Source organism: Salvelinus alpinus, chromosome 8 (assembly GCF_045679555.1).
Source record: "Salvelinus alpinus chromosome 8, SLU_Salpinus.1, whole genome shotgun sequence".
In the NCBI taxonomy this organism is placed as follows: Eukaryota; Metazoa; Chordata; class Actinopteri; order Salmoniformes; family Salmonidae; genus Salvelinus; species Salvelinus alpinus.
The window spans coordinates 52406778-52424664 of record NC_092093.1 but is presented as its reverse complement, the minus strand read 5'-3'; the positions used below and the strand labels follow the sequence as shown (position 1 = coordinate 52424664).

Genomic DNA, 17887 nt, shown 5'->3' with positions numbered 1-17887 from the left:
CTATCAAACTAAACTTCAAACAAAAATCTAAAAACAAATAGAAATAAAAGCAAATATTAGATCACTCAACTATAACAACCTTAATGCTGCATCTTTTCTTCAAGGGAGTTTTTCCCCTAGTCACTGTCCTTCTGGTTCTACTGTCCTTCTGGTTCTACTGTCCTTCTGGTTCTACTGTGCTTCTGGTTGGACTGTGCTTCTGGTTCTACTGTGCTTCTGGTTGGACTGTGCTTCTGGTTCTACTGTGCTTCTGGTTGGACTGTGCTTCTGGTTGGACTGTGCTTCTGGTTCTACTGTGCTTCTGGTTGGACTGTGCTTCTGGTTCTACTGTGCCTCTGGTTCTACTGTGCCTCTGGTTCTACTGTGCCTCTGGTTCTACTGTGCTTCTGGTTCTACTGTGCCTCTGGTTCTACTGTGCCGCTGGTTCTACTGTGCTTCTGGTTCTACTGTGCTTCTGGTTCTACTGTGCTTCTGGTTGGACTGTGCTTCTGGTTGGACTGTGCTTCTGGTTCTACTGTGCTTCTGGTTTGCTTGCTCTTTGGGGGAAAGGCCAGTTAAAAAAAAGTTAACCTGCTGATGTAAAAAGGGCTTTATAAAATACATGTGATTGATTGATTCATAACAAGTCCTTTTCTCTCTTTCTCCTCAGACTTCTCCTCAGCTGTGAGAGCTACAGTCGGTGTCCGTGATTGAGTGACACCCTCCATCGATCCCTCCATCTCTCCGCCATGCTGCTGTTGTGTGTGGCCTGGCTGGGCATCGTGTCCCTGGGTTGGGACCAGGGCTGTTCAGCCGTCAGCACTACCAGAGCCCAGGGAGGCCTCAGGGGACGCATACAGAGGGACCGCAGGAACATCAGACCCAACATCATCCTCATCATGACCGACGATCAGGACACAGAGCTGGGTAAGAATAATGGACTGACCCCCTGGAGCTCGTCCAGTTCGCTATGTGTTGTAAGAGCTTCCTTATCTGTTTGAATCCGGTTTACCCCCACTCTCTCTCTCTCTGTCTCTCTGTCTCTCTGTCTCTCTCTCTCTCTGTCTCGCTCTCTCTCTCTCTCTCGCTCTCTCTCTCTCGCTCTCTCTCTCGCTCTCTCTCTCTCGCTCTCTCTCTGTCTCTCTCTCGCTCTCTGTCTCTCTCTCTCTCTCTCTCTCTCTCTCTCTCTCTCTCTCTCTCACTCTCTTTCGCTCTCTCTCTCTCTCTCTCACCCTCTCTCTCTCTCTCTCTCGCCCTCTCTCTCGCCCTCCTTCCTTCTCTAACGCCCTCCCCCTCTCTCTCTTTCTACCTCTCTCTCGCTCTTTCTCCGTCTCTCTCTTTCTGAGAAAAGCTCCAATCATAGTCTGACTGCTGTGTTTACCCACAGGGAAATGTAATGTTGCAATCCTCTTCTCTGACAGAAATGATCCCTCACACTGTCTCTCACTACCGAGCAGTAGTTTGGAAAATATACAAACATAACTGTCTAAAGTCAAGGGAGGCCATTTTTAAAACCGAGTCAATACGTTTCCATCCAATTAGCAACCGGTGTTCATGCTAATGTTCTAGAATCCTGTCCGTAGAGATCTTATTATTCTCTATGTTTGGTTGGTCAGGGTGTGACTCGGGTGGGTGACTCGGGTGGGTGACTCTTTGTTTTTGGCCGGGTATGGTTCTCAATCAGGGACAGCTGTCTATCGTTGTCTCTGATTGAGAATCATACTTAGGCAGCTTTTTCCCTTTACTCATTTGTGGGTTGTTGTCTTCGTTTAATACATGTTTAGCCTTACGGAGCTTCATGTTCGTTTTTGTTGTTTATTGTTTTGTTGGCGACATTAAAAAATAAAGAAAAATGTACGTTCCCCACGCTGCACCTTGGTCCGGTCATTTTCAAGACGACGCTCGTGACAAATCCACATAAAGAAATGATGCGCATTTTCCCACCGGTGATGTGTTTCAACCAAACTGACTTGTTGTGGATAAAAATCAGTGCGTGATGACATAGTGCACACAAAATGTACTTTTTCACTTACGTTTTCGTGTACCGAATAAAACTCTGAAGTTCAATGTGTTTCCAATGTATTTTCAACTCTACCTATAGTTTTGTAGCCAAAACTTTTGCATTAAATAGCAAATGTGCCTCCTCTGGTCTTGGCACAGTGAGCTTTAGCCAACAGCTCACAGATTCCCTCAGGCTAGTCTAAATGATTGAAGTGAATATATTTTGGGTAACAGACATATAAAGTACAAGAAAAAGTACAATGTGGACCCAGAGGATATCACTTGACAGTATGAATTCAAACACTTGTTTTCAAAGTGGTCCTCAATGGTTAAAACAATAACACATATAATGATTAAAAGGCAAGACAAAATTACAAACAACCATAAATACATTCATTTATATTGATAAAATACATTCATTTGTATCCTAAAAAGTGTCGCTATTCACTGCACTTCATCCCCAACATTAAAAATCAATCATATTCATTTCACATTAAAACAATTTATTAATTACACATCATACCGATCCTTCAAATCAATACACCTGACCAGCAGGATAATAAATACACCTGACCAGCAGTATAATAAATACACCTGACCAGCAGTATAATAAATACACCTGATCAGCTGTATAATAAATACACCTGACCAGCAGTATAATAAATACACCTGACCAGCAGTATAATAAATACACCTGACCAGCAGTATAATAAATACACCTGACCAGCAGTATAATAAATACACCTGATCAGCAGTATAATAAATACACCTGACCAGCAGGATAATAAATACACCTGACCAGCAGTATAATAAATACACCTGACCAGCAGTATAATAAATACACCTGACCAGCAGTATAATAAATACACCTGACCAGCAGTATAATAAATACACCTGACCAGCAGTATAATAAATACACCTGACCAGCAGTATAATAAATACACCTGACCAGCAGGATAATAAATACACCTGACCAGCAGGATAATAAATACACCTGACCAGCAGTATAATAAATACACCTGACCAGCAGTATAATAAATACACCTGACCAGCAGTATAATAAATACACCTGACCAGCAGTATAATAAATACACCTGACCAGCAGTATAATAAATACACCTGACCAGCAGTATAATAAATACACCTGACCAGCAGTATAATAAATACACCTGACCAGCAGGATAATAAATACACCTGACCAGCAGTATAATAAATACACCTGACCAGCAGTATAATAAATACACCTGACCAGCAGTATAATAAATACACCTGACCAGCAGTATAATAAATACACCTGACCAGCAGTATAATAAATACACCTGACCAGCAGTAGGGGGCAGTGAATTTTGAGATTATTATGGATATTTATGTTTTTCAAAAGGCAGTTGAGCATCCATCATGATGTCACCAGAATAAGACCCTTGTGTTTGTCCAAAGGCAGTCGAGCATCATGTCACCAGCTCATCACCGTTCTCTTTCACCACCCTGTAAAGTTCATCATCATGTATTTCATCTGTAGCCTCATAAACTGCATGGTTTCCCCAGTTATAATGGGAGGACCACACACCATGTCATCACTTAACTCCACGGTCACTTCTATATGATGGTTATTAACTCTATATTTGCTCATGAAGACGTTTCCACCGTCATTTCTCCCATAATTTATTTTACCGACACAAAAATATCCCACCATGTCGAACGAACAAATTATACTTCTGCTTTTTTTTTTAAATACTGAAACTTCCTGTTTCCATCATAGATGGCGAAAAAATATGTAATACTGTATGACTGGATGGAACTGTGGATGGAAACTCGGTTAATTAGACAATTTGTCAAGACTGCAATGAATTCAACTAAGTATCAGCGCCAGGAGAAAGCTAGAGGGCATTAAAGATAATAATTGTTATTTTATTTCCCATCATCCTCCTCTTCATCCTCCTCCTCCTCATCCTCCTCTCCCTCATCTTCCTCCTCTCCATTCATCCTCCTCCTCCTCTTCATCCTCCTCCTCCTCTTCATCCTCCTCTTCATCCTCCTCTTCTCCATCCTCCTCTCCCTCCTCTCCATCCATCCTCCTCCTCTCCATCCTCTCCCTCCTCTCCATCCATCCTCCTCCTCTCCATCCTCCTCCTCCTCTCCCTCCTCTTCCTCCTCTCCATCCATCCTCCTCCTCTGCATCCGCCTCTTCATCCTCCTCCTCTTCTCCATCCTCCTCCTCCTTTTCTTCATCTTCCTCTCCATCATCCTCCTCCTCTCCATCCTCCTCCTCTTCCTCCTCTCCATACTCCTCCTCCTCCTCTCCATCATCCTCCTCCTCTCCATCCTCCTCCTCCTCCTCTTCCTCCTCCTCTCCATCATCCTCCTCCTCTCCATCCTCCTCCTCCTCCTCTTCCTCCTCTCCATCATCCTCCTCCTCCTCTGCATCCTCCTCCTCCTCTCCATCCTCCTCCTCCTCCTCCTCTCCAACCTCCTCCTCCTCCTCTCCAGGTTCTCTCCAGGTGATGAATAAGACTCGTAAGATAATGGAGAATGGAGGCACCTCATTCACCAACGCCTTTGTGACCACGCCCATGTGCTGTCCGTCTCGCTCGTCCATGCTGACAGGGAAGTATGTTCACAATCACAACACATACACCAACAATGAGAACTGTTCCTCACCGTCCTGGCAGGCTCAGCATGAACCACGCTCCTTCGCTGTCTACCTCAACAACACAGGATACAGGACAGGTGAGAACATTATGGAACTTTTCTAGCGTCTATTGTTATAATACAAAAAATGTAGTGTCCTCTCCCCTGTGTCCCCAAGTTAAACGACATGTCAGATCATTTTCCCCTGTTAAGTCTGAATGGGGAAACGTTTACCTTTCTCTGCCCCTAACACCACCTACTCCCTAGGAACCAGGAACTGTCTGTTGATTTTAGTACCAGGAACTGTCTGTTGATTTTAGTACCAGGAATTTTCAGTTGACTTTAGTACCTGAAACTGTCTGTCAACTTCAGTGACAGTGCTCCCTCCCTGTCCCCACTCCCTGCCTGCCTCTCTCAGTCCCCTCCCTGCCTGCTTCTCTCCCTGTCCCCACTCCCTGCCTGCCTCTCTCAGTCCCCTCCCTGCCTGCTTCTCTCCCTGTCCCCACTCCCTGCCTGCCTCTCTGTCCCCTCCCTGCATGCTTCTCTCCCTGTCCCCACTCCCTGCCTGCCTCTCTCCCTGTCCCCACTCCCTGCCTGCCTCTCTCAATGTCCCCACTCCCTGCCTGCGTCTCTCCCTGTCCCCACTCCCTGTCTGCCTCTCTCAATGTCCCCACTCCCTGCCTGCCTCTCTCAATGTCCCCACTCCCTGCCTGCCTCTCTCCCTGTCCCCACTCCCTGTCTGCCTCTCTCAATGTCCCCACTCCCTGCCTGCCTCTCTCTCGGTCCCCACCCTGCCTGCCTCTCTCCCTGCCTTTCTGTCTGCTGTGAGAAGTGCAAAAGTGGTGTGGGTGCCAGGCTCCTGTCGGGTCCCATCAGCTAGCGGCTCTCTGAGTGACGGTCGGCTGGGCAGGCCGGGAGGCAGGCGGGGGGCGGTTAAGGCAGGCGCTGGGCCGGGCAGCTCATTTGGGTCCTGTGGGTTGCAGAGCGTAGAGGGCTGGTTTTGGAGCTGATGTGTTAGTCTACAATTAGACCTCACTGGGTAGACTGGCTCCGAGCCCAGGAGGCTGCTAACTGGATGGATATGGAGAGATGTTAGGAGAAGAGAGACACAGGTGGAAAATACAGGGGAGATAGAAAGGGGGAGAGGCAGGGAGGGAGAGAGAGAGGGGTAGGGAGGGGGGGTAGGCAGGGGGAAGGGGGGAAAGAGAGAGGGGGAGAGAGAGAGGGAGAGGCACAGGGAGGGGGGGTAGGGGGGGAAGTGGGGAGGGAGGGGGAGGGGGGGAGAGGGGAGAGGGGGGAGCAGGGAGGGGGAAGGGGGTTCAGAGAGAGAGATGGGGGCATACCAACACAAAACACTGTCACTAAAGTCAACAGACAGATCCTGGTACTAAAGTCAACAGACAGATCCTGGTACTAAAGTCAACAGACAGTTCCTGGTACCTGGTTACTAAGGAGGAGGTTTTAATTAGAGTGTTAGGGTCAGAGAAAGGTAAAGGTTTGCTCATTCGGACACAACAGGGAAAAACGAGCTGATATTTTGCCAAGGCAAATCCCTTTTATGACCCTACTCTATGGTAATGAGAAACATTGCTCGGTTTTTACATCATCAGCTTTAGAGAAAATACGTCCAGGTTTCTAAAGACAAGACATTTATGATCCTCCTGCCATTCCGTACTTCTAACAGTTTGTGTGAAAAGCCAAAGACAAATTTCCACATTGCGTGGACAATAATGTTTTTTCTAACTCTTAATTCTCTCTCTCGTCCTCTCGGCAGCGTTCTTTGGGAAGTATCTGAACGAGTACAACGGGAGCTACATCCCTCCTGGGTGGCGTGAATGGGTCGGGCTCGTAAAGAATTCACGCTTTTATAATTACACCGTTTGTCGGAACGGGTACAAGGAGAAACACGGCGTGGAGTATTCCAAGGTACGTCTGGTCTATACCCGCGGGTGATGTTCCCTGTGTGTGTGTGTGTGTGTGTGTGTGTGTGTGTGTGTGTGTGTGTGTGTGTGTGTGTGTGTGTGTGTGTGTGTGTGTGTGTGTGTGTGTGTGTGTGTGTGTGTGTGTGTGTGTGTGTGTGTTCCAATCCCTGTCTGCACTTATAACTGCTCCATTAAATCCCCATGACCTATTTGTTGTTCCTTAACGACTGAATGTAATTCAATGTAACGTCTTCTCCCGGCTAATTGGTTCATATTGATTTACGTCCCTGGCTAGGAATTCTGGGTAAATTAATGGTAGAGTGTTGATTTGATGGTTTGAAGTGGCGTCTCCTTGGAGATTGTTCTGTGAGACCGAGGGTTTTATTTCATTGTCATGACAACGTTTAGAGATCATATAACAGCCTCCAAGAGAGGAGAAGTTGCCTTTAGGAACTACCACCCTGCATCTATATATATATATCACTATATATATATCTCTCTCTATATATACTGTATATCTCACTCTCTCACACACACACACACACACACACACACACACACACACACACACACACACACACACACACACACACACACACACACACACACACACACACACACACACACTCACTCACTATCACTCTCACTCTCACACACACACACACACACACACACTCTCTCACAAACACCAGAAAATTAATTCCATGTCAGACTGGCTAGGAGAGGAGTGATAACTCCACGCACACCAAGGACTTCAACACAGACCAGGGACTTCAACACACACCAGGGACTTCAACACAGACCAGGGACTTCAACACACACCAGGGACTTCAACACAGACCAGGGACTTCAACACAGACCAGGGACTTCAACACAGACCAGAGACTTCAACACAGACCAGGGACTTCAACACACACCAGGGACTTCAACACACACCAGGGACTTCAACACAGACCAGGGACTTCAACACAGACCAGGGACTTCAACACAGACCAGGGACTTCAACACAATCCAGGGACTTCAACAAACACCAGGGACTTCAACACACACCAGGGTCTTCAACACACAACAACACACAGCAAGGACTTCAACACACGTCAGGGTCTTCAACACACACCAGGGACTTCAACACAGACCAGGGTCTTCAACACACACCAGGGTCTTCAACACACACCAGGGACTTCAACACACACCAGGGACTTCAGCACACACCAGGGACTTCAACACACACCAGGGTCTTCAACACACACCAGGGCCTTCAACACAGACCAGGGACTTCAACACACACCAGGGTCTTCAACACACACCAGGGTCTTCAACACACACCAGGGCCTTCAACACACACCAGGGACTTCAACACAGACCAGGGTCTTCAACACACACCAGGGACTTCAAAACACACCAGGGACTTCAACACACACCAACACACACCAGGGCCTTCAACACACACACCAGAGCCTTCAACACACACCAACACACACCAGGGCCTTCAACACACACCAGGGCCTTCAACACACACACCAGGGACTTCAACACACACACCAGGGATTTCAACACACACACCAGGGCCTTCAACACACACACCAGGGATTTCAACACACACACCAGTGACTTCAACACATACACCAAGAACTTCAAAACAGACAAGGTCCTTCAAAACAGACAAGGGCCTTCAACACACACCAGGGTCTTCAACACACACCAGGGTCTTCAACACACACCAGGGCCTTCAACACACACACCAGGGCCTTCAACACACACACCAGGGCCTTCAACACACACACCAGGGACCTCAACACACACCAACACACACCAGGGCCAACAACACACACACCAGGGACTTCAACACACACACCAGGGCCTTCAACACACACACCAGGGACTTCAACACACACCAACACACACCAGGGCCTTCAAAACAGACAAGGGCCTTCAACACACACCAGGGACTTCAACACACACCAGAGACTTCAACACACACCAGGGACTTCAACACACACCAGGGTCTTCAACACACACCAGGGCCTTCAACACACACCAGGGACTTCAACACACACCAGGGACTTCAACACACACCAGGGACTTCAACACACACCAGGGTCTTCAACACACACCAGGGACTTCATCACACACCAGGGTCTTCAACACACACCAGGGACTTCAACACACACCAGGGACTTCAACACACACCAGGGACTTCAACACACACCAGGGACTTCAACACACACCAGGGACTTCAAAACACACCAGGGACTTCAACACACACCAGGGCCTTCAACACACACCAGGGACTTCAACACACACCAGGGACTTCAACACACACCAGGGCCTTCAACATACACCAGGGACTTCAACACACACCAGGGCCTTCAACACACACCAGGGACTTCAAAACACACCAGGGATTTCAACACACACCATGGACTTCAACATACACCAGGGACTTCAACATACACCAGAGACTTCAACACACACCAGGGCCTTCAACACACACCAGGGCCTTTAACACACACCAGGGCCTTCAACACACACCAGGGCCTTCAACACACACCAGGGACTTCAACACACACACACACACACACACACTCACTCCCACTCTCACTCTCACTCACACACACACTCTCACACACACCAGAAAAGTAATTCCATGTCAGACTGGCTAGGAGAGGAGTGATAACTCCACGCACACCAAGGACTTCAACACAGACCAGGGCCTTCAACACACACACCAGGGCCTTCAACACCTACCAACACACACCAGGTACTTCAACACACACCAGGGACTTCAACACACACCAGGGACTTCAACACACACCAGGGACTTCAACACACACCAGAGACTTCAACACACACCAGGGACTTCAACACACACCAGGGACTTCAACACACACCAGGGACTTCAACACACACCAGGGACTTCAACACACACCAGAGACTTCAACACACACCAGAGACTTCAACACACAACAGGGACTTCAACATAGACCAGGGACTTCAACACACACCAGGGACTTCAACATACACCAGAGACTTCAACACACACCAGATACTTCAACACACACCAGGGCCTTCAACACACACCAACACACACCAGGGACTTCAACACACACCAGGGACTTCAACACAGACCAAGTGCTTCAACATGACATCATGCGCCGAACCCTCCCAGCTGTCAGTCTAAAGGAGTTTTCCCAGTGCTGGAGTATGGCACAAATTTCTCCATATGCCCTATATAGTGCACTGCTTAATGACCAGGGCCTGTAGAATAGTGCACTATGTAGGGAAAAGGGTGCCATTTGGAATGCAGGCAGTCCTGTTCCAGTGTCTGTCCGAAGGACGGGTATAAAAATGCTTGGTAGTCAGACGATAAATGACTTGTCTTGTTGAGTTAGACGGAGGTGTAAAGTTTCCCGACACGTTGAGGTGTGTAAGAGATGTGGGTGATGGATGGACGGTTGAACGAGCACACTGTGGTTTCCGAACCAAGTGGACCCTATACAATATAATCCCCGAGGTGGGCAGTGGACACACACACACATAGACACACACACAGACACTCACACAGATACACACACTCTCACACACTCTCACACACACTCTCACACACACACACACACACACACACACACACACACACACACACACACACACACACACACACACACACACACACACACACACACACACACACACACACACACACACACACACACACACACACACACACACACACACACACACACTCACTCCTGTCTTATTTGGTGTCTTGTGTGAATTTAAGTATGCTCCCCCTAATTCCCTCTCTCTCTCCCTCCCCTCCCGGAGGATCTGAGCCCTAGGAACATGCCTCAGGACTACCTGGCCTCAGGACTACCTGGCCTGATGACTCCTGGCTGTCCCCAGTCCACCTTGTCATGCTGCTGCTCCAGTTTCAACTGTTCTGCCTGCGGCTATGGAACCCTGACCTGTTCACCGGACGTGCTACCTTGTCCTGGACCTGCTGTTTTTGACTCTCTCTCTCCCTCTACCGCCCCTGCGTTCTCGACCTCTGATTCACCCTGCTGGTCATCTATGAACGTTTGAACATCTTGAAGAACAATCTTACCTTAATGGCCATGTACTCTTCTAATCTCCACCCAGCACAGCCAGAAGAGGACTGGCCACCCCTCATAGCCTTGTTTCTCTCTAGGTTTCTTCCTAGGTTCTGGCCTTTCCAGGGAGTTTTTCCTAGCCACTGTGCTTCTACATCTGCATTGCTTGCTGTTTGGGGTTTTAGGCTGGGTTTCTGTATAGCACTTTGTGACATCTGCTGATGTAAAAAGGGCTTTATAAGTACGTTTGATTGATTGATGGTGATTTTGGTATTAGAAAATCTCTCTGCAGCTCTGGATGCCCCTTGCTGCATTGCAGAACCTACATTTAATCTCAATTCCATCAAATCATTGGTACCTGTGAGTTTTAGTGTCCTAGAGTTCAAGAGAATCCTAGAGTTCTAGAGATTCCTAGAGTTCTAGAGATTCCTAGAGTTCTAGAGTACCCTGGAGTTCTAGAGTACCCTGGAGTTCTAGAGTACCCTGGAGTTCTAGAGTACTCTGGAGTTCTAGAGTACCCTGGAGTTCTAGAGTCGTAGAGTTCTAGAGTCGTAGAGTTATATAGTGTCCTAGAGTTCTAGAGTACCCTGGAGTTCTAGAGTTCTAGAGTCCTAGAGTTCTAGAGTGTCCTAGAGTTCTAGAGTGTCCTAGAGTTCTAGAGTGTTCTAGAGTTCTAGAGTATCCTAGAGTTCTAGAGTGTCCTAGGGTTCTAGAGTGTCCTAGAGTGTCCTTGTCTTATACTGTAAGTCAGATCATGAATGGGGTCCAAACATATTAAAGCACTTACATTACATATAAAATGAAAGATAAAACAGTAGATCATATAACATTATTACACTACTACATATTGTGGCAAACCTCTTCAAGGTTATGAGCATTTGTCACAAATTAAGTGGGAAACTGTCACCAAATTACCCCAGAATGAGAGTTATTTCGAACAGGACAGTACCTGTGTGTTTGTCTCTCCGTCCTGGTCCACCCAGGTCGTAGGCAAGGTCAAGGATAGCAGGGTTCGGTACACGAATCGGGTTCTCGGTATGTCCAGGTCCAAACGCCAACAGGTAAGTCCAAAACAGTCCAGCTCATACACGGTAAATCCAGCCAATATCTATTGTCTCTTTCTCTACGGTTCATAGATCCTTCCACCCCTCTCTCTCTCTTCCTGGTTTTTCTTGACCCTTTATCTGTGTGTCGGCTCCACCTTCTGAGGGTTCCCCTTGCTTCTGGGACTTGTAGTTTTGGCAGTCGGTCATTTTGTGATCTGTAGTTCTGATCGGGGTGGCCATTTTAGTGATCGGGCAGAGCCCGTTTATTAGTTCTGCTCTCACATATCTGCCATTTATCACTCGACCCCCTTCTTTGCCACAATATCTACAGTACAAAATGTATAATACCACCATACAACAATATCACAATCTACGTGTGTGTAGAGTGTGTGTGCTGGCGTTTGTGTCTGTTTGCTTGTGTCTGCGCCTCAGTGTGTGTGTCTCTTCACAGTCCCCGCTGTTCCATAAGGTCTATTTTCTGATTCTACTGCTTGCATCAGTTACCTGATGTGGAATAGAGTTCCATGTAGTCATGGCTCTATGTAGTACACTGTGCGCCTCCCATTGTCTGTTCTGGACAGAGCCTAACCTGAACAATACAAAACGTTTTATCCACACAATGAGAATTAAAGATTGAATCCGCATTATTGGAAACGCCACTGTCCGCCCCACCGCCTTTGTTATTGTTTTTGTTTTTTGTTTTGTTGATGAAACAGAGCTGGGGCCTGTTGCACAAAACTAGGATAAGGGATTAAGCCAGGATATCTTGGTGATCCTGGCTCAATTGATCCGTAATCCGGTTGCACTAAAGATGGATAGGGGGCAGGAGAATATGTTATGGTATAAATTACCATGGAGATTTATTCTGTGGAGCTAGCCTGCTCCAGACCAGGCTAAATTCCAGGATCTATTTAATCTCATCCCTAATGTCAGTCAGCAGTCACCACAAATGGAAACCAATAGTTATTTCACTGCTCACTATACATTGTTATCACATATAACTAGACCCACTGTTATTATTTAAACGTTTGTGATCATTAATTTCAATGATTTTGGATAAAAAATGATTTTTAGATGATGTTGCTATCATTAGATAATTTACAGTTTCCCATAGACTATAAGGCTATATATAAAATGATAGAATATTAGGGCCACAGAGGGGAAAAAAACACAAGTCATAATATTGTAACCAGTTGTTTTAAAGGAGGACAGTTGTTAAAATGACAGATGTGGGGCATTTCGTGAAATTGTACTTCAGTATGGTTTCATAAACAAAGACATGCTGATGTGCCAGAATATTAAGTATCACATTGTCATAAGTATCAAAACTGTAAAAACAATATGTAGCTTTTCTGCAGAAAGAACCAGCCTCATAAATTTATGACTTTATCCTTTTTCTTCAGTGTGGCCCTAGTACTCTGTCATATAAACAAATACACATTCCATATGAATATAAAAACACAATGTGTAACATTATGTTCCTTTATTGAATAAGGACAAAACAAAGCAGGTAAACCATCAGCTCCTTTCGAAACTGAAGTCACAGTGACTCTACAAGATGGAAAGCACAGAATCCAAGCATATTATACAAAATGATACATACACATTCAAAGGTCTGTATATAACACACCCTGCATGTCTGCACACTAAAATAAATGCAGGACAAATCCATACACATCAACTGAACAGACAAATGAATGGATGCAGTAGCCTCCCTGCAGCCTTGTATTACACACAGTATACCGCACAAACATCATAAGAGGCCAAATTCGTCAAAAAACGAACCCAAAAAAAACCAAATTCCTCTGCCACCGCAGGACATATTTAACCAAAATTGAAAGCACACATACTAACTAAAATAATTCAACACATATTGGTCCCTCAGCAGCCGACCACTGTCGTCATCAGGGAAGATTGCCGGATTGTCCCAGTCCATGGCTGGTGGCACTCTGGGGGCCCTCTCCTTCCTCAGGCAGGCCACATTGTGGAGGACAGCACAAGCCACAGTAATATCACATGCCCTAACAGGGCTGACCCTTAATTTGTGAAGGCAGTGAAAGCGTGCCTTCAGGAGGCCAAAGGTCATTTCAACTCTGGCCCTGGTCCTGGCATGGGCATGGTTGTAGGCCTGCTGTGCTTCCTGGGGGTCTGTGAAAGGTGTCAGGAGAAAAGGCTGGCAGCCATACCCCCTGTCTCCCAGCAACACACCAGAGAATTCACCTGTCAACACAAAATCTCATCATTACTACCTCATAAACACAGTGATATTCTTGACACAGCCATGATGGTTATAAATAGGGGTTGTGTGGCTTACCTTGTGATAGGCACTGATAGATTTCAGAGGCCCGAAAGATTCTGGAGTCATGGACTGAGCCAGGCCATTTTGCCACAACATTGCTGATCACACAGTCAGCATTGCAGACCATCTGAAATCATAAGATGAGGAATATTACACCAATCAATGCACATCACTGGCAATGCAGAGTGTTCGTCAATGGACAATATCAAAAAGTTATGTTCACCTGAACATTAATGCTGTGAAAGGATTTCCTATTCACAAAATCGGCCTCATGGGCACCTGAGGGGGCTTTTATCCTTATGTGTGTGCAGTCCACTGCACCAATGACATTGGGGAAACCTGTCACACAAAGTAATGAGTATCCTACTATGTGTTAACAGTTGTCCTGTAATTTGTAGATCCTCTTACCTGCAATCCTATAGAACTCCTCTTTGATGTCACAGAGTCTTCTGTGGCCAGGGAAGGAGATGAAGACATCTGCTAATGCTTTGATAGCCAGACACACACTCCTTATTGTGCGGCAAATTGTGGCCTTGTTCAGCTGTTCTGCATCCCCCACTGAGTACAGGAAGGCTCCACTAGCAAAAAAGCGCAAGGCCACACAAACCATTTGCTCCACACTCAGTGCATGGCTCCGTGCAGTGCGGTGCTTAATCCTGGGACCCAGTAGTCTGCATAGATACCTGATGCCATCTGCAGAAAACCTGTATCTTTCATATAGATGGTCATCAGGGAAGGCCAGTGGGTCCAACCGGTCCCTGAAGACCCTTTCTCGCCTGAAGGCTCTCCTCAGCACAAGTGCTTCTTCATCCACCACATCTCGCACGAATGGGCATGCCATTGTCAGAGCAGAAAGGAACACACAATTTTGGGCCTTCATATAGGCTAGTGGCCACACCTGGTGCTGGGGGGGTGGGCAAAAGAGGGCGATGCCTTATAACGATGACTTGGTTGTACTGATTGCTGGGAAAATAAAAAAAACCTTAGAAAGATGCCACCGTCCTGTGTGCTCACAATAAGAGCTCATATGTCATGGCTCACTTGACTTTACGAGAATATACCTAATTTTTATTTTGAGCTGTGTCATCTTCTTGGAGCTGGGGGAGGAAAGAAAAATAATGAATAATACATTTGTGTTACAGTTAGCATACAGTGTACATTGAAGGCATATCTCACCTCCCTCTCAAGTTTTTTTATTTCAAGGTCCAGTTTCCTAATTGTCCTCTTTTTTATTTCGGACTCCAGTGCAAGATTTTCCATCTTTTTCTTCTTGTACTGAATGTCTATGTCTGCCAGTTCTATTTGGCGCCGGAGGTGGTTGCCATACAACTTTCTGATAGCTTGTGAGCTCTGTGAACACAATACAATTAGCGCAGCTGGAATTTGGCAGGATGTGGTGTCCTTTTATTAATACGCACTATGTTGCCAGGCTGGTTTTCCCACTGTATAGCATCTGGGTCCTGTAAAAGAAATTAGATTTTTTGATTTTGATGAGGACTCCTCACCATTGTAGAGTAAATAGTACTTTCACAGTCTTAACATGATACCTCATGCCTTCTGGAATCCAGAGAGATGGTCTCCTCCTCATCATCGTCTCCATCATGTGCTGTTGCTGCTGCACTGGGGCCTTCACCCTATCACATTTAATCGGATTCATATTGAAGCTAGTAGACAAGACATGCCAGGCCTACAGTATGCCTTTGATGGAGTACTCACTGGATCAGCATCGTCTGGTGCTTGTGCTGGTGGCTCTAACAGGAACACAGTGCTGCCAGACACTGCAAGGCAATAGGTAAACCAAAGTCACAGTCCAAATTGATTCAATATGAATGTGGTTGTATCCCATGTAGAGATGGAAGGACATACCTTGAATGAAGCGGGTGGCATCTTGGGAGGAACCTATGCTCGTCTCTTTCCCCCCAGGGATCCCCTCTAAGACGGGCCTGCCTTTATTTAGCTCCAAGGCCATGTCCTCTGCTGGGGTAAGGTCAGCCTTTGGTGACCCACCACCCGTGCCTTGTCTGTGGGTATTCTTTTTCACTGCTAAAACAGTACAGACAATGTGTGAGCAGGCACCTTCTGGGTACAATATATGCTTGTGCTTTGTTAAATATTAGTCAGGGACCATACCATTCTGCAGAATGTTCTTGTATTTGATTTTGACCTGCTGCCATGTCCGTTTTGGCCCGTTCATGTTTAATCTACACACACACACACACACACACACACACACATTTAATGGAGTCACACTGCAAAAAATTACTTGGTATTTTTGTCTTGTTTTCAGTAAAAATATCAAAAAATTTATCATAGCTTTATACAGTGTGATGGAGTTACTTTACACAATTTCACTCATATCTGCAGTGCATTTCAATTAAAAATTTAACCGTTTCATAATTACAGTACAACTGCATTTTTGGAGATGTGAATTAAATATTTGAATTGTAATTGTGATGTTTCAGCGGAGCGGTGAGTGTGTAATTGTGCACTACTTACGCATTCAGGCGGTCTGCAATACTTTGCCACGCTTTTTCTCTTTGCTTTATCACTGTGGCGGTGTTGCCTTTCTTCTTAATTATATCTTTTACCTCCTCGTATGCCTCCATGAGGATTTGTGCTTCCGACGGGGAAAAGTACGCGGCTCTAGTTGCCATGGTAAATCAGTTCATCTGTGATCTGTGGCGGGGTCTATTTGAGTGAGCCGTGAGCGCGCACCTATCCAGGATTGGTTTCACCTGGCTTAATGAATCCGTGTCTGCTCATCCTGGCTTGGTCTTTGTGCAACCAATTAAGCCTGGACGCACATGTTTTGGCTTCATTGAGCTCAGCTGAGTCATTTATCCCGGATGTCTTAATTCTACTTTTGTGCAACAGGCCCCTGATGAGCGTTCAACCGCGTGGTCAAAACAATGACATATTCTGCTGTTCTGTTGTACGTGTTAAAACTGTGTTGGTTGTTTACAGTAACTTCTTTGTTGATGTACTATCCCAAACAGGTTCTGCTTCTCTTTAAACAGCAGTTTCACCATGAGGGATTCCAGCTGTAAAGCTGGTACTTGTTATTCCTGTTGTTGTTCTCCCCGTTGCAGGACTATTTCACGGACCTGATCACCAACGACAGTATCAACTTCTTCCGTATGTCCAAGAAGGTGTACCCTCACCGGCCAGTGATGATGGTCATCACCCACGCTGCCCCCCACGGGCCGGAGGACTCAGCCCCACAATACTCAGAGATGTTCCCTAATGCCTCCCAACACATGTGAGATGCACACACGCACCCTCACACACACACGCACGTACGCACGCTCACACACACACACACACACACACACAACACACACACACACACACACACACACACACACACACACACACACACACACACACACACAAAGTACTACATACTGTATTTGTTTCAGCGAAGAGAGGAGAGTAAAGGAGGGGAGAGGAGAGAGGAAAGGAGTTAAGTTTAGGGCTGATTTTCAAGTTTTACTGCTAATCTACAAAGCATTACATAGACATGCTCCTACCTATCTCTCCGATTTTGTCCTAGAATTTCTAAGCAATCAGCTTGATTCTATTCCTATGGTTCTGCTCTAGCAACGTTCCGATCTCTCAGGACAGGGCTAAGTTAGGCCTCCCCATTGGTTGGAGTTAGGGGGGGGTGTTACTAGACCCCTAGTTGGCTTAGGGATAGTCCCCTTTTTTTCAAGTTTCGCCTAAATGACATACCCAAATCTAACTGCCTGTAGCTCAGGCCCTGAAGCAAGGATATGCATATTCTTGGTACCATTTGAAAGGAAACACTTTGAAGTTTGTGGAAATGTGAATTGAATGTAGGAGAATATAACAAAATAGATCTGGTAGAAGAAAATACAAAGAAAAAAACAACTGGTCTTTTTCTACCACCATCTTTGAAAT

At 46.1% G+C, this 17887-nt stretch overlaps 2 protein-coding genes across 4 annotated transcripts in view; one reads left to right on the top strand and one right to left on the bottom strand.

Annotated features, from left to right (window-relative positions):
- The window catches only part of LOC139583261 (extracellular sulfatase Sulf-1-like), a 117977-nt gene that overhangs the window by 36546 nt on the left and 63544 nt on the right, over nucleotides 1–17887 (top strand). The window contains exons 2-5 of the mRNA XM_071414139.1: nucleotides 650–906; nucleotides 4468–4707; nucleotides 6383–6534; nucleotides 17056–17225. Coding sequence (XP_071270240.1) covers nucleotides 729–906; nucleotides 4468–4707; nucleotides 6383–6534; nucleotides 17056–17225 — 740 coding nt within the window. The 5' untranslated portion in view covers nucleotides 650–728. The remainder of the gene's footprint in view (nucleotides 1–649; nucleotides 907–4467; nucleotides 4708–6382; nucleotides 6535–17055; nucleotides 17226–17887) is intronic.
- LOC139583262 (putative nuclease HARBI1) lies at nucleotides 13115–16841 on the bottom strand. Of its 3 annotated transcripts, none has more exons than XR_011676519.1 (9): nucleotides 16097–16841; nucleotides 15833–16009; nucleotides 15683–15744; nucleotides 15514–15600; nucleotides 15143–15426; nucleotides 15028–15063; nucleotides 14375–14929; nucleotides 13982–14093; nucleotides 13115–13887 (listed from the first exon to the last, which is right to left on the bottom strand). XR_011676519.1 is itself a non-coding variant. In XM_071414141.1 (9 exons), the coding sequence occupies exons 1-6, from the start codon at nucleotides 15933–15935 to the stop codon at nucleotides 15028–15030; spliced, it is 504 nt and encodes a 167-aa protein (XP_071270242.1). In that variant the 5' UTR covers nucleotides 15936–16841; the 3' UTR covers nucleotides 13115–13887; nucleotides 13982–14093; nucleotides 14375–14929. The 3 variants fall into 3 exon arrangements, 2 of the variants coding, with proteins under 2 accessions (XP_071270242.1, XP_071270241.1); XM_071414141.1 differs by having other exon boundaries at nucleotides 15143–15316; nucleotides 15385–15426; nucleotides 15833–16841; XM_071414140.1 differs by having other exon boundaries at nucleotides 15833–16841.

Excerpts from the sequence above, each read along its gene's own strand:
- LOC139583262 (XM_071414140.1), bottom strand. The coding sequence starts at position 14,443 with ATGTCTTCATCTCCTTCCCTGGCCACAGAAGACTCTGTGACATCAAAG. Across the intron at positions 14,094-14,374 it reads GGAGTTCTATAGGATTGCAG|ATGGTCTGCAATGCTGACTG; the intron begins GTAAGAGGATCT and ends TTATGATTTCAG. Across the intron at positions 13,888-13,981 it reads CTATCAGTGCCTATCACAAG|GTGAATTCTCTGGTGTGTTG; the intron begins GTAAGCCACACA and ends TTGTGTTGACAG.